General features: G+C 31.8%; 1 protein-coding gene and 2 long non-coding RNA genes across 6 annotated transcripts; 2 read left to right on the top strand and 1 right to left on the bottom strand.

The window, feature by feature from the left end:
• Positions 1-242: 242 nt before the first annotated feature.
• LOC112036209 (polyubiquitin) lies at positions 243-3,160 on the bottom strand. Of its 2 annotated transcripts, none has more exons than XM_024069030.2 (2): positions 2,957-3,160; positions 243-1,379 (listed from the first exon to the last, which is right to left on the bottom strand). In XM_024069030.2, exons 1-2 carry the CDS (start codon positions 2,962-2,964, stop codon positions 581-583), a joined length of 807 nt encoding a protein of 268 aa, XP_023924798.1. In that variant the 5' UTR covers positions 2,965-3,160; the 3' UTR covers positions 243-580. The 2 variants fall into 2 exon arrangements, with proteins under 2 accessions (XP_023924798.1, XP_023924790.1); XM_024069022.2 differs by having other exon boundaries at positions 243-1,465.
• Positions 3,161-3,253: 93 nt separating this feature from the next.
• On the top strand, positions 3,254-7,310 carry LOC112036166 (uncharacterized). Of its 3 annotated transcripts, XR_010630414.1 has the most exons (4): positions 3,254-4,044; positions 4,403-4,461; positions 5,796-5,900; positions 6,876-7,310. It is a non-coding gene; the product is annotated as an uncharacterized LOC112036166 (long non-coding RNA). The 3 variants fall into 3 exon arrangements; XR_010630412.1 differs by having other exon boundaries at positions 3,254-4,461; XR_010630413.1 differs by having other exon boundaries at positions 3,254-4,461; positions 5,796-5,863.
• Positions 7,311-8,224: 914 nt separating this feature from the next.
• LOC136069158 (uncharacterized) lies at positions 8,225-10,217 on the top strand. The gene is made up of 2 exons (XR_010630415.1): positions 8,225-9,480; positions 9,871-10,217. It is a non-coding gene; the product is annotated as an uncharacterized LOC136069158 (long non-coding RNA).
• Positions 10,218-15,399: the final 5,182 nt, after the last annotated feature.

Here is a 15,399-nt window from a genome sequence, read left to right on the forward strand (position 1 = left end):
TCTTGAAAAATTAACATTATTTGTGCTTCATTGATCAATGCAACTATGAGTTTGAATTTAATTGGGAAACTTAAGATGCTAAACCTAAGGAGCTATGCTTTGTAACGAAGGATTAATCAAATATCCTTTGTGGCTTTGTCCCACATTGATAAGAAAGAGATTGGATGTTGATTTTATAAGTTATCTTAAATATAGAGTACGACTTAACAAAAAAGAAAAATTATATATACCTAAGTAATAGAACCTTAGAAACCCATGGACATTTAAAATTTTACCTTGAAATAATATTACTAGCCATTCCTGGGTACAAATGCATCAATGCGAACAGCTACCAGAGATATGATTGATGCCACTGCCCCTCATCTAAGCTAAAATATTTACATCATCCAAAAAGACCAAATTGGAATGAGTAGTTCTAGCTTCTAAGTTACTACATCATTATGATCACCTGCAAAACATAAACGCTTCACCAGATAACACAGAGTAATGAATACTACCCTTCACTATAGTCTATATGACTACTAATTGAAGGCCAAACCTTCCGCGCTGCAATAGCAAATACTCTAAAACAGCATTATGGCTACACCATTAGGATAGTGGAGTTCTTTTGGATGTTGTAACTAGCCAAATTCCGATCATCCAAGAGCCTTTTTCCAGCAAACACAAGCCTCTGAGCATTAACTGGTGTACCCAACTTGTCAAAAATCTTTTCTTTTACATCACGAATAATATCCAACCTATGCACTTCAAGAACTATACTGCTCCCAGAATGTGGCTTGACAAATATCTGAATTTTAGCAGGCAACAACTTTAAGATTGATTTTTCCTCAATTCCATAATGGGCCAACGTGTTCCAGTCCTCAAGTCGATTTTGAGCATAACTTAGATCCCAATCTTCAACAGGAGAACTCAGCAAGTTCCCAAGTATTGCTTTCACATCACAAACTTTGTGCAACAACTTAACATCAAGTTCAAATGACTCCTCGCTTGGTGCTTTCACATAAATTAACAAAACATCTTTTGGGTTAAAAATCAAATTCAGAGTTGACTCATTCTGTAAGTTGAGTGAGGCAAGAGTCCGGTTATCTTCAAGGAGTTTTCCAGCATGGAACAGACTGTACTGATCTGGCTGTATCCCCTCCAGAGCCTGTATCATGGACTTAATGTTCTGAACTGTATATTGTTTCTTCACTTCAACCACAATGGTTTTCTGGTTTGATGGTATTTTGACATAGATTTTCATCCCAAATGAGTCTTGAATAAAAAGATGGAGAGTAGAGTTCCTTGGAATGCCACAATCCAGTAGTGTCTTGTCATCCTTGAGCTGATCACCAGCAAAAAAGAGCTCCTGAGAGATTTCTGGAACACCTTCCTTCTCCCTAAACATTGTTTTTAGATTTTTAATTGTCTCTGATTTTTTTACCTTCACAGCTACTGTTTTAATGAGCTTCAAGTATATATCAATCTGAGCAAAAGCAAAGGAGAAGAAACTAAGGCATGGAAGTTTCACAAAGAGTATCAATGGGGGAACTGTTGAGAGAGAAACTGAGAATAGTAAGAACCAACAAAACTACAAACCTAACAAGTTAAATTAAGGGTCCACTAGCTATTTAGTTAATGTTTTTGGTTTATAGATGCAACAAACACAGATAAATCTTATAAGGAAACCAAGCTGTCCAGCAATTCTTTTTCTTTAGTCAGTGAGCAATGTCTCAGACACCATTTAAGATGCACCAGTTCTTCAAAAAACATGCCAAAAACATATAGTTTAAGATAAGGGGATAGGCTTATAGGTATTATCCCAAACTCACCTCCAAAAGGAGAAGGTATCTTATTAATCCAACATATGCATCATCTTTTTGAGCATTCAATCGTGTGGGCTCTATGTGCAGTGCGAGATGATGAATATGCCAAATGCATTACATAATTATCCCTCAAAATGAGCACTCTAAGTCTCTAACCTCTAAGGTAGCTTAGAGGGTTATAACTAAATTAACATCTTTGCTCTCAAATTCGCAATGTGAGAGTGAGGCTAAGTGGATGGGATTTGATCACTAATGAGTAAGGATGTGTGCTTGTAAGTGTCTAAATTACCTTGTAGGTTAGAGTACTCCTTTCAAATGAGTTTGGCACTAATACCTATAAATCCCACCAAGAGCCTTGTGATTTAGTGATATCATCTCGTTCTTCCCATGGGAAGAACCTATGCTTGAATGTTCCCTCCCCCCACACAGGGGGCGGTATACAGTACACACCCCATCTACTCCTCCCCTTGAGTAGCGACAGGACTATCGTCCTATAAGAATCTTCTTAACTTAAAAATTGCATATAGAAGCAGAGCCAAACATAACGCTAGTTGATTCACAAAGCAATTCAATACATCAAATAGTGTCTAAACCCAAGATCACCCGACCAATTTGACCATGTGACATGTTAAATACAACGCTACTCATTCTTGATGATGACATGGTAGACATGCAAAAGTGCACTATTTCTGATCCAACATCGAAAACATAGCACAAGATGTAAACCTAACGGAGATTTCAAGTACTATAATAGAATCAAACTGTATCTCATTCACGAAAGAATTAATACGAAGAACAAAATTCCAAGTAAAGTTCAAAAGTCCTTGAACACTAACTTTTAAAACCCAAAACGTTGTTTAACAACAACTACTCTTCATAGGTTTTTTACAAACACTCATTTTAACCCAAAACACTGGTGAGAAACAGCTTATACAATGCACCCCAAATTAAATTAACCCGATATTTTAAATAAATAATCCTAAAAAAAAAAAAAAAAAAACCCTTATAATTCACATCCAAAAATTGCTTAACCAACCAAGATATCCCAAAACGGATAATAGAATTCAGCAACCAAAGTTTTCGGAGACAATGATGATAGCATCTTAACACATAAATGAGTTTAATCAAAGCAAAAAAAAAAAGGGTAAAACCTCTTCATCGTGCGGGTTTAACTGGAGACTGTGTGATGAGTGCCGGTGACTACTCGGTGGTGCCATTGAGAGCGTATATAAAACCTTAAACACGTCTAACTGAGAAGTGCCGGCATGCAAAGAGTCGCTGAAGCCAAGAGAGATAAAAGGTCCCTATCTTTCTTCTGCATAGGTTTTACTTAGTGGTGGGTAGTTTTGATGGGTTTTGATTTGGTTATAAGAAATATATATATATATATATATATACACAGACGTACATATATAATGGAAGTCTCTAAAGTTGCCACAAGTTTTCACAGTTTTTCACGTGAATACAATATTAAAAAAATAATATTAAAAAAAAATCCATTAACAAAAAAAAAAAAAACCTTTTCTAAAACCCAAAAAAAAAAAAAAAAACATAAACGCAAAATCAGAGAAGCCCACCCTTACACGCTCTGCCTTCTCCTTCCTCCAAAACGCAGAGCACGCTCTACCGTACCCCCTCACGCAAATCGCAGCTCAATGGCTCCACCTTCAGTCCAAAGCGCAGGCCACCATCAGTCCTTCTCTCCCACAACTCAACGGCACCACCCTTCTCCAACTCTAGGCGCTACCCACAACAGTTTCTCCCCCTCTTTCACCCTCAGTTCTTCTCTCCCACAACCCTGTTGACACCTGGGTTCTACCCATGGTTTGTTGTTGGGTTCTACCCCTATCGAAGCCCCAACACCCCGACGCAGAACAACCCCACTTGAGGGTGTGCTGAAGAGAACAGAATCCCAACCCTTCACCCTCAAAGTGTTTGACAAAATTCCTGAGCCCCAACACTTCCTTTCCTCTTTCTCTTTTCTCTTAATTTAAGTTTTTTTTTTTTTTTTGGCAGAGTTTCCACGTCTTCTTCCCAAGTTTGGTTTTGAGAATATCCGCTTATTCATGGCTGTATATTTGATTGAAATCAGAGAAGCACCCAACACCCGAGGCAGAACAACCCCACTTTAATGGTTGCCTTAGTCCCTGCCTTTAAGCGAATCCTACCACAGGTCCATCTGTGGCAGAGGGTGTGACTGCCTTTTCGGTTGTCATCATTGGCCACTTGGCCTCACCAGGTCTATTTCTATCTCTCTTCAAATTTAGACTCTCTGTTCTATAAATTTTTTCCCTTTACAAGATATTTTTTATAGTGGAATGTTTGTGATTAAGATGACTGATATTTAGGTAATCGTTATCTGAAGCTTGGTTTTATGTTTAGTTTAATTGTTTCATCTCAAGACTTTCATTGGTTTTATTACTTTTTATCTGATTTTAAAAGTAGCATCTACATTTTTGAGGGGTTTTGTTTGATTCTAATTTTTTAGTTATGCTAAGGTTGTATTTTTAATTTTGGTATAACCATGGAAGCTAAGATCCATAGCTATCAGCCTACTACTAACTTTTAGTTTTTGCGTTCTGCCATGCACATCGAAGGACCAAGTCTATAGAGTTTAGAAGCTGTCTACAAATTCCAGCAATAGCAAAGTAAAAAGGTAGAGCTATGTTTTTACTTCTTCCGTATCTATTTTTGAATCTATAGTTTTTTGATGTCTCTGTTTCTCCATTACTTTATTTCGGGCTTGATTTAATTTTTATTTGATTTAAAGTTTGGTTGGGTGGGCTGTTGGGATATGAGTTGCATTACAACATAAATCTTACCAATTTAAATTCTGCTCTTGCAATATGCCTTAATGGCTCTCCTTTTTTTTTTTCTTTTTTTTCTTTTTTTTGGGTGGATTACTTCATGCTTCCTGAATCTCATTCGAAGTAATTGTTGACTGATTGATATTTTTTGGCAACATGTAAAACCCAAAAATATGGAATCCTTGATTCAATGAAAATTATTAATGCAGAAAGACTGATTGCACAATTTTTATTAACATTTTCTATCAAATGTAAAACAGCATATATAGCCACCAAACACTCTACAGCTGACATGAAAAACAAATTGAATTTCTGTCCCAACATTAGACAATATACAGAGGATGAAATTCAGTGCCACCAAAATTAAGCCTTTAATAGAATGGAATGGAAAGCTCTGTTTGTATAGAGGATAGAATGAAGGAAATGAAGGTCATATTACTTGAAATTGATTTACTTAATATTGGGTTTCTTAATTTTAAGACTTGTATGAGCTTTATTTTAGACTTGCTTGAATTAGTGTAGGATATCTACGGCTGTCAATACATGAGGTGAGATTAGCCCAATAGCCAGTTTGCTTAGCTACAAGCTATTTGATTAGCATGGGCTTTAGGGGATGATGGCTAAAAGAAATTGACCATTAACCCAGACTTTTGGGTGCAAATTGGTTACATATGCATAGCAAAAACAAAACTAAAGAATATGTGTTAAAAAGGTGACCATCATAGTAAAACAAGCATATATGGGGACTGTGAGATAAACCTCTAATCTTCTCTGCTGATTCTTATTCTCTTGGAAGTATAATATTTTTTTTTCCTCAAAGTCATAATACATTTAGTGTTAATTTTGTGATTTTTCCTGGGTTGTTCTTGATTAATTTAAGTTGAATCTTTGAATTGAATAGTGGAAGCCATCCCAGTTCATAAGGTTATTATTGTGCAATCTATTTGTATTTTAGATTGAGCCAATCATTTGAGAAATTCACTAAAGCTATTTGATCTGTCAGATATGGGCTTAGATAGCAAATTTGGAAGTACTAATAGATACATGTTTTGGAATTTTTTTCTGTTACATTTGTAGTTTTGCAATGATTTATGACTATTATGTTACTATTTTAAAGTTGAGTATAGACATTTTTAATAATGTTCACTTTCATTAAGTGTTGTTTCTTTTACACGTACACAAGGTGTTTGCTGAAATTTCTTATAAGTTCTAGAAGCCATAATACATGGAGAGTCATAAGGAAGAAGATAGGTAAGAAATGTGATGCTCTATTGTTGATTTAATCAAGGTAAGTTGTGTTTGATTCTTATTACTATTTATCAATTAAAATGTATTGAATATAAATGTTTTTTTTTCTTCTAAACTTTTTCTCATTATTTTTATTTTCTTTTTTCTCCTGTTTTATCCTATACAATTGTTCAACTCAAGAGCACTCCACCAAATTTTAGATGCCTTTTCAATTGAACTAGGATAGGCTTATAGATATACATACTCCAACTTATAGATAGACTATCCATTTGGATTAAAAATTTGTTGTTTTTTACCTCTGGTAATATGCCATTACATCAATTATGAGATTTGTGTTACCAAGATTTTGTATAGCTGAGTTTATTGTATTGTTTATAGCGATGGAACTATTGAGAGTGTATTGTAGTTTCTTCAATGAAATTGGTAGGTTTAAGAATATTTGCAAAGTTGAGAATATTGTTTAGTGGTGGGGAACATAATTTTTTTGTTGGCTGAAAGCATAGACAACCACAAAATTTTAAAGGGTGATTAGAGATGAACCCCCAAAATATGGGTGGATGGTATGTTGATGCAATAGTTTCAAAATTAATGTCCGTTTGTGATTCGTTTATTTTGCTGAAACTGAAAACTTTTTGCTGAAAGTACTGTAGATGAAGGTAAAAGTAAAGTTAGTTGAAATAGTACAGTGGAATCCATAAATAGTATAAAAAAGTGTAGTGGAACTCATGAATAGTAGAAAAAATAAGCTAAATAGTAAAATAAGTTGGCAAAAATAATCTTTACAAAACAGACACTTAGTCCCTTTTAAACACAATTATGATGGACTATTTAGTACATTGATACAATTCTTTATTATGTTCAAAATCCTAACTTTCTTGATATGTGGCTCGAACAACCTTTCATATGAAAGCCAATAAACTTTGAAATTTTAAATTAATAATATAGATCATGTAGTCCAAACAAGATGTTCAAATTTATGATTTATGTCCCTTTGCATTCCTCTCTCTCATTTCAGATAAAAATTTTCTTGGGGAATGATCTTAATCTGTACAGCAGATTGCTTGCAGCCTTGCAATGTTGTTGACTACAAGTTTTTTCTACATGGGCTGCCAATGGATTCTGATGAGTACCTTCGTGTATTATATGAGATTTCTTTTAAACCTTCTCTCTTTTTGTGCCATTGCAATATGTTTTTTTTAATAATGAATTCTGTTTGGTTACTAGGAAAGTGTAGCAATAGAATACATATAGTTTTAGGTTTTTATTTAGTTTGGTTGGGATTTGGGCATCTTCTTTATATAGCTGTTTGGGCTTTGTTTTTTTCCTCCCCACCCCCTCCCAAAAAAAAAAAAAATTCTATTTGGTTGCTGAAGGAATTCAAGTTCAAATTAGAATCTCAAATAAATTACATTGTCGGCAAAAGAAAGCAAAAATATTTAAATTTTTACAACATTATTAGATTGCATGCATGGGATCTCTTATGGTCATTCTCTCAAAATTTTACACCGAACTACTGACATATGTGGTGACTCATGACAACATCATTTGCATTGAAAATTGACTTTTTGAAAATATGTAACAATTTTTTGGAGAAAAAACACCATTGTCTAATCCTTTAAGCAAATATAGATTCTAATTTAAAAATGGTTTACACATTCCAATCATTTCAAAATGGTGTTGATGATTTTGCTTTAAATTACTAGAACGGTTTTTCTAATTGAAGGGGTTGGCGATATTGATTTAGCATTGACAAAAAGTAGATAACTCAATTTAATTATGATCTTGCTTTCATGGAGGAAATGAGGACAAGAAAACAAACATCTCATGAGTTTCGCATACATAGTTGCAGAACCAGTTCATAAACCATAGAAATATGGACTATGCAAATGGACAAATGTTAATGTACAATGACAGATTTGCTTATTCAACTTGTGGTGGTGTTCAGATTTGTGATCGTTTGAAATTATGTTGTTTTAGCTTTTTACAAGTTTTGTGTTTATTTTTATTTTTATGTGAACTTTTATTTTGAATAAATATTTTTTATTTTCATATATTTTCAAGTCAATACCTTGAACAAAATAAATATATTTAGTTTATATTTAACTATTCTGTGCATCGCACAGGTTAGTGACTAATTTTATTAATACGCAAAGGAAATATGCTAAGAAATTTGGTTATAAAAAATAGTTTGTCACTTGAGTCATTTGACATATTAATAATATGTAGCGTGCCTATAAAATATATATATATATATATGTAATGTGCAATTTTTATTATATTAAATACCAAATTATGATTGATGATTAAAATAAATTTAATTATATTTTATATTATATTTTCAATAAAGTTTAGCTAAAAAATTTTTTTTTTTTTTTTTTTTTTTTTTTTGCAAAGTCATAATACATTAGTGTTAATTTTGTGATTTTTCTTGGGTTGTATTTGATTAATTTAAGTTGAATTTTTGAATTGAACAGTGATTTTTCCTGTTACATTTGTAGTTTTGCAATGATTTATGACTATTATGCTACTATTTTAAAGTTGAGTATAGACATTTTTAATAATGTTCACTTTCATTAAGTGTTGTTTCTTTTACGTGTACATAAGGTGTTTGATGAAATTTCTTATGAGTTCTATAAGCCATAATACATGGAGACTCCCAAGGAGGAAGATAGGTAAGAAGTGTGATGCTCTATTGTTGATTTAATCAAGGTAAGCTGTGTTTGATTCTTATTACTATTTATCAATTAAAAATGTATTGTATATAATTTTTTTTTTCCTTCTAAACTTTGTCTCATTATTTTTATTTTCTTTTTTCACATGTTTTTTCCAATACAATTGTTCAACCCAGGAGCACTCCATCAAATTTTAGATGCCTTTTCGATTGCACTAGGATAGACTTATAGATATACATACTCCAACTTATGGATAGACTATCCATTTGGATTAATTTGTTGTTTTTTACCTCCGGTAATATGCCATTACATCATTTATGAGATTTGTGTTACCAAGATTTTGTATAGCTCAGGTTGTTGTATTGTTTATAGTGATGGAACTATTGAGAGTGTATTGCAGTTTCTTCAATGAAATTGGTAGGTTTAAGAATATTCTCAAAATTGAGAACATTGTTTAATGGTGGGGAACATAATTTTTTCTTTGGCTGGAAGCATAGACAACCACAAAATTTTAAAGGGTGATTAGAGATGATAACCCAGAATATGGTAGGTGGATGGTATGTTGATGCAATAGTTTCAAAATTAGTCCCTTTTATATTTGATGATTTTTCTACACAATGATGATGGACTATTTAGTACATTGATACAATTCTTTATTATGTTCAAAATCCTAACTTCCTTGATGTGTGGCTCTAACAACCTTTCATATGAAAACCAAGAAACTTTGAAATTTTAAATTAATAATATAGATCATATAGTCCAAACAAGATGTTCAAATTTATGATTTATGTCCCTTCCCATTCCTCTCTCATTTTAGATAAAACTTTTCTTGGGGAATGATCTTAATCTGTATAGCAGATTGCTTGCAGCCTTGCAATGTTGTTGACTACAAGTATTCTCTACATGGGCTGCCAGTGGATTTTGATGAGTACCTCCTCATATTATGAGGTTTCTTTTAAACCTTCTCTCTTTTTGTGCCATTACAATTTTTTTAATAATGATTTCTGTTTGGTTGCTAAGAAAGTGTAGCAATAGAATACATATAGTTTTAGGTTTTTATTTAGTTTGGTTGGGATTTGGGCATCTTCTTTATATAGCTGTTTGGGCTTCGTTCCCCTCCCCCCAAAAAAAAAAAATCTATTTGGTTGCTGAATGTCGGCAAAAGAAAGCAAAAATATTTAAATTTTTACAACATTATTAGATTGCTTTGGAGAAAAAACACCATTGTCTAATCCTTTAAGCAAATATAGATTCTAATTTAAAAGTGGTTTACACATTCCAATCATTTTAAAAGGGCGTTGATGATTTTGCTTTAAACTACTGTTTCTCTAATTGAAGGGGTTGCTGATATTTCCTAGAGGTATGAAAGTTTTGATTTAGCATTGACAAAAAGCAGATAACTCAATTCAATTATGATCCTACTTTCATGGAGGAAATGAGGACAAGAAGACACATGTCACGAGTTTCACATACACAGTTGCAGAACCAGTTCAAAAACCATAGAAATATGGACTATGCAAATAGACAAATGTCCATGTACAATGATAGATTTGCTAAGAAGTGTTCGTAAAAGAAATATTCAACTTGTGGTGGCGTTCATAAAGTAACGTTCAACTAGCATTGATAACACCTACTCTTCTAAGTTAATAAAATTTTACATGTATTACTTTTGTGATCTTTTGAAATTATGTTGTTTTAAGTTCTATAAGTTCTGTGTTTATTTTTATTTTTATGTGAACTTTTATTTTGAACAAATTGTTTTTATTTTCATATATTTTCAAGTCAATACCTTGAACAAAATAAATATATTTAATTTCTATTTAACTATTTCGTGCATTGCACTAGTTAATGACTAGTTGTTATTTAATTTAAAACTTAAAATAACATAAATTATATACAAAAATATTTAAATATGCTTAAAAATAAATAAATATTAATTAATTAATTTCCGTATCTACTACATATCTTATTCTAGATTTTTTTAAATGTTGTATTCCCGTATCTTACCGTACCGATATCTATATCCGCATAGTCTGCTAGCATAGTGCCCGTAGAGTCGGACAATACAGATTTGGGTCTGTAATATCTATATTGGAACTCTAAAGTTTGTAAACAACACTTTTTTTTTCATGTCAAACATTTTCTGGAGTGGTGGTTTATATGTTCATATTGTATGTGATATGTACAGCATATGCACAGAGCAGCAGTAATTTATAGGAATTGTGTTAAAGAATCCTAGCGTTTCGCTGTTGCATCCGCAGTTATTGAATTCATGTCCAAGCTGAAGTGTGCTTCTCAGGAAGCCTTACTTCAAAACTTGATGATATCTTTAATATGAAATTCCTAAAGCATAGGTTCTTAATGCCTATCTTAAAGCATACACGTTCACTCTGAGGACAGTTTTTGCAATCCCAGCAAGTGCTGATACTGATACAGGACATCGGTACTATCTAGTAATGGGGCAATTCTTGTAAAAGTGGGTTACAATATAGCATAGTTACAGCAGATTAACAATATATATTTTACATAAATGTTTAATTAATTTTAGGTTTAAAGAAATAACCCAAAAAATTAAACAAAACAATATTTTCATATATATATATATATATATTGTATTGTTTTGGCTGAGAATTGCAAATCCTTTTTTATTATCATTATCTATACATAATAAAACTGAGAGAAAATGGACTTTTGCCATTTTTTTAAAAAAAGTTTTTGTCCTCTTTTTCAAACTAATTAGGAAAATGTCTTTGTTTTAAAACTCAATTTTTTAAAAATCGAGTTTCAATTTAAAAATCAATTTTTGGACAATCAAATTATAACAAACTGAAAATTTAAATTAAAAAAAAAATTTCTAGAACTCGAGTTTATGGAACTCGAGTTCCTTGAAGTTCCATGTGAAGAACTCAAGTTCCTAGAAAAATTTCAAGTGGAATTCGAGTTAAAAAAAAAAAAAAAAAAAAAAAAAATTCCTAAGTCCGCGTTCGCTATAACTCGATGTTCCAAAAATCAAGTTATACATTTGAAACTCGATTTTTAGAAAACTGAGTTTTAAAACAAGGTCATTTCCCTAATTAATTTGGAAAAGTGGGCAAAATGCTAGATTATTTGTGTGAAAATGGCATTTGCCCATTTTGGCCCTAAAAACTGAAGCTATTGAACTTTTTTTTAATCTTCCTCCTTTTTTTTTTTTTTTATTATTACTTCATGTCGAAGCTCTCAGATTAACCATATTAAAAATATAAAAAAAAAAATTTAAAAATTAAAAAAAAAAAAAAAAAAAAAAAAAAAAAAACTCTTTTCCTTCCCAGAAATAAAAGCCGATAAAAAGATCTCAAGAAACAAAAACTCTCTTTCTCATGTCTCTCAAACGCAACCATCTCCTACCCAAAAATAAAACCCAAAACTCAGATCTTTATATTGGTAGCAACTAGCAACCACGATTATACTCACATTCAACTCTCTTTTCTACCTTAAAAAATAAATAAATTCTTTTTTACTTTTTTAATAGTTATTTTTAATACCCATTCTTAAGCAATAAAATTGGTATATTGGTATTTTTTATTGTTTTCAACGAAGATATTAAAGATCTAGTTCTCATATAGCACGAAAACATGTAGGTAGCATATATAGATGTCCAAGAAACAAATACAAATTTCTTTTGAAAAAAAAAAAAAAAAAAAAACCTCCAGTAAATTTTGTACAAAAATGCTCCTAGGTCCGTCTGGTCAAGAATTTTGACCGAGATGCAATGTTACCGTTTTGCACCAAAACTTGTAGCTAGCATATACTTTTGAAAAAAAAAAAAAAAAAAACCCGAGTAATTTTTGTACAAAAATGCCCCTGGGTTCGTTTGGTCAACTGTTTTGACCGGAATGCATTGTCGCCGTTTCGGCACAAAAACTTGTAGGTAGCATATATGGAGGATATATAAAAGGGGAACAAAACCTTTTTTTTGTCAAACAAAATTAATTTTGATGGCCATGTTTAGATTAGGTTCTCAAGAGTCAAGACTCTTGTGGAGTTGAGGGGAGGGGAGGGGGGACTCTTAGATTAGGTTAGAGTAAAATTTTTATTTTATATATTAAAAATTAAAGAAGAAAAAGAAGAAACTCATTTCAGATTAGGTTCTCAAAACTCATTTCCAATCTCAAACTTTAATGCTCGTTACTTAGAAAATATCTAAATTACAAATTATATGATAACTTTGGCTAATTTGTAAGCTAGATGTTTTCTTTCTATATTAGTATTTTAACCTTAATGATCGTTACTTAGAAAACACCTAAATTACAAATTATATGTTAACTCTGCTAAGTTGTAAGTTAGATGTTTTCTTTTTATGTTAGTACTAACTTGTCAAGAATTAAAAGAGTTAACGGCCGAGTTAAGGATGGATTCATTATTATCAAAAGGGGGATTACTTGGGGATTGGTTGCATGTTGGCTAGGGATTGAAATTAGGGTACTAGGGTCAGGGTAATCAAAACTAGGAGGATGTGGTGGTGAAAACGGCTGACCTGAAGTCTTGTGAATGACCAAAGAGCACTTGAGTAGTCTAACATCATCTACGATTGTAAAATGCACGAAGTTCATTTGTAAATCGTGGCTGTAAAGCATCAAATTTGTATTGAACCTGATGAAGATCATGGATTCTTGTCTTTGTCGAAATAGCATCATCTTAATATTTATCCATGCAACGTGTACATTGGCGCCGGGTGTGATCAATGAGTCCACACCTGTTACTCAACTTGTGTAGTCTTTCATATCTACACTGAATCCAAACTCTAGAGCCATCATCAAGTCTTAAACATGAATCTTGCAATTAATAGAAGCCATGGGTAGAGAAGAGGTTGATTTGACTGTCTAACCGATGGCAGTGCGGTCGGCAGATACCCATAAGGGATAGAGCTCTTATGAGAGGAGTTGTTGTACACTTTTTCACCCAAAAAAAAAACCATAATCTCTTTAAATGGTAAATCTTAGGGTCTGTATAAGATCTGCTTATTTTGTTGAAATTGAAAATTTTTTGCTAAAAGTACTGTAGATAAAAGTAAAAGTTAGCTGAAATAGTATAATGAGACCCATGAAAGCACAAAAAAGTACAGTAGGGCCCATAAATAGTAGCAAAAATAAGCTGAATAGTAAAATGAACTGTCTTTTTAATTTTTGTCAAACACACATTTAAGGTCTGTTTAAGATCCACTTATTTTACTGAAACTGAAAACTTTTTACTAAAAGTATTGTAGATAAAGATAAATATTAGTTGAAATCGAATAGTAGAACTCATGAATAGTAGCAAAAAGTACAGTGAAACCTATGAATAGTAGCAAAAATAAGATAAATAGTAAAATAAATTGGCAAAAATAATTTAGCCAAACTGACACTTAATAATCTATTTAAATTGTAGAAATATTCTATACAATTGGTACCAAAAGTTGAGTATAGAGGTCCTTCTAAAATGGTTCCAACCTAAACCTTATCAAAGTGATCTATGGGCAATTTAACAATTCACAAAAGATGTATTAGCTCATAAAAGAGAGACCAAAACCAATGAGAGTACAATCAAAGAAGTTGATATCCTTTCGCGTGCTCCTTTATCAATGCATATAACAATGACTTATATCCTATGAAGCACGGGTGCATTTCTAGGTGTAGGTGCAGGACTTGGCAATGTTTGAAAAAATATGGTGCGGGTGCGACGGGGTGCGGCAATTAAAAAAGTATTAAAAATATTTTTATTTATATATTTTATATATTGCTAAGCATGCTTTTTTATATAATAATAATAATAATAATAAAGTTTTTGACATTTGAATTATTGACAAAGTAATTAAAATAGATGAGGCTTCTCATAAAAATAAAAATTAAAAAATTAAATAAAATAAAATAAAATAAAAAAAGATGTGACCTAGTGACTCAAAAATAAAATAAAGGATATATGTGGTTACACAAATTTTACAGTGACTGCATTATGGCAATTATATGCTTGAATGTCTGGGTAACCAATGATAGATAAATAGCAAAAGAAGAGAGAAATATTTAAACGCCGTTAAGTGAGTTTGTGCTTAGGGGAGTAAATTTAATATTTTTGAAAAGATTTAGTAGCTCCTAACATTAGCCCAAATTTTTGGGGTATTGCTTTTGTATTTATTCGTTTGCTATATGATTCTTTTTGTACTTTGGGTTTGGGGTTATACAATCAATAGCTTCTTAATGGGTGAGATTGTGAATTAAAAATTTATCTTTCAATTTTAGTCCTTGTATCAAAAAAGGTAAAAACTTTAAAATCTTTAAAATAAAATAAAAAAATAAAATAAAAAACTTCCAAAGGGTGAGATTGAAAGTTAATTTTTTTTAATTCTCTAATCTCAATCTCAAGCTTTAAGAATTATTACATCTTGTGCATTGGAAAATTATTAAATACTCTCGGAGTAACATAAATGCGTACGCCTAGCTCTCTCATGAATTGTGGGTCTCACCATGAATTTAATTTGTGGAACCTGTAATTATGTGAGAGGAAAGAATGCGCATTTATGGTACTTCAAAAGTATTCAATAATTTTCCCTTATGCATTACCTAACTAAAAATTGCACGGGATCTCAATCCCATGTCATCATAGCAATTACAATGAAGTTTTTTTTTTTTAAGAAGACATTTACACTAAAGTTAAATGACACAGCTGGGAATGTTGCTTTTCTTTTGACAAGATTAATACTATGGAAATACAAATTTCATAGCAATTGAGTTGACGTGTTTTTATTTTTTTTATTTGGACTCACCACTTACATCATTTTTTTTATTATCTATCATTAACAACTAAATTACTTTACTAGTTGTGATTTTTTTTGTGACTCAATTTTTTTATTTT

Source organism: Quercus suber, unplaced genomic scaffold, assembly GCF_002906115.3.
Source record: "Quercus suber isolate HL8 unplaced genomic scaffold, Cork oak 2.0 scaffold_154, whole genome shotgun sequence".
Taxonomy (NCBI): Eukaryota; Viridiplantae; Streptophyta; class Magnoliopsida; order Fagales; family Fagaceae; genus Quercus; species Quercus suber.

Excerpts from the sequence above, each read along its gene's own strand:
- LOC112036209 (XM_024069022.2), bottom strand. The coding sequence starts at position 3,022 with ATGGCACCACCGAGTAGTCACCGGCACTCATCACACAGTCTCCAGTTA. Across the intron at positions 1,466-2,956 it reads TAAACCCGCACGATGAAGAG|ATTGATATATACTTGAAGCT; the intron begins GTTTTACCCTTT and ends GCTTTTGCTCAG.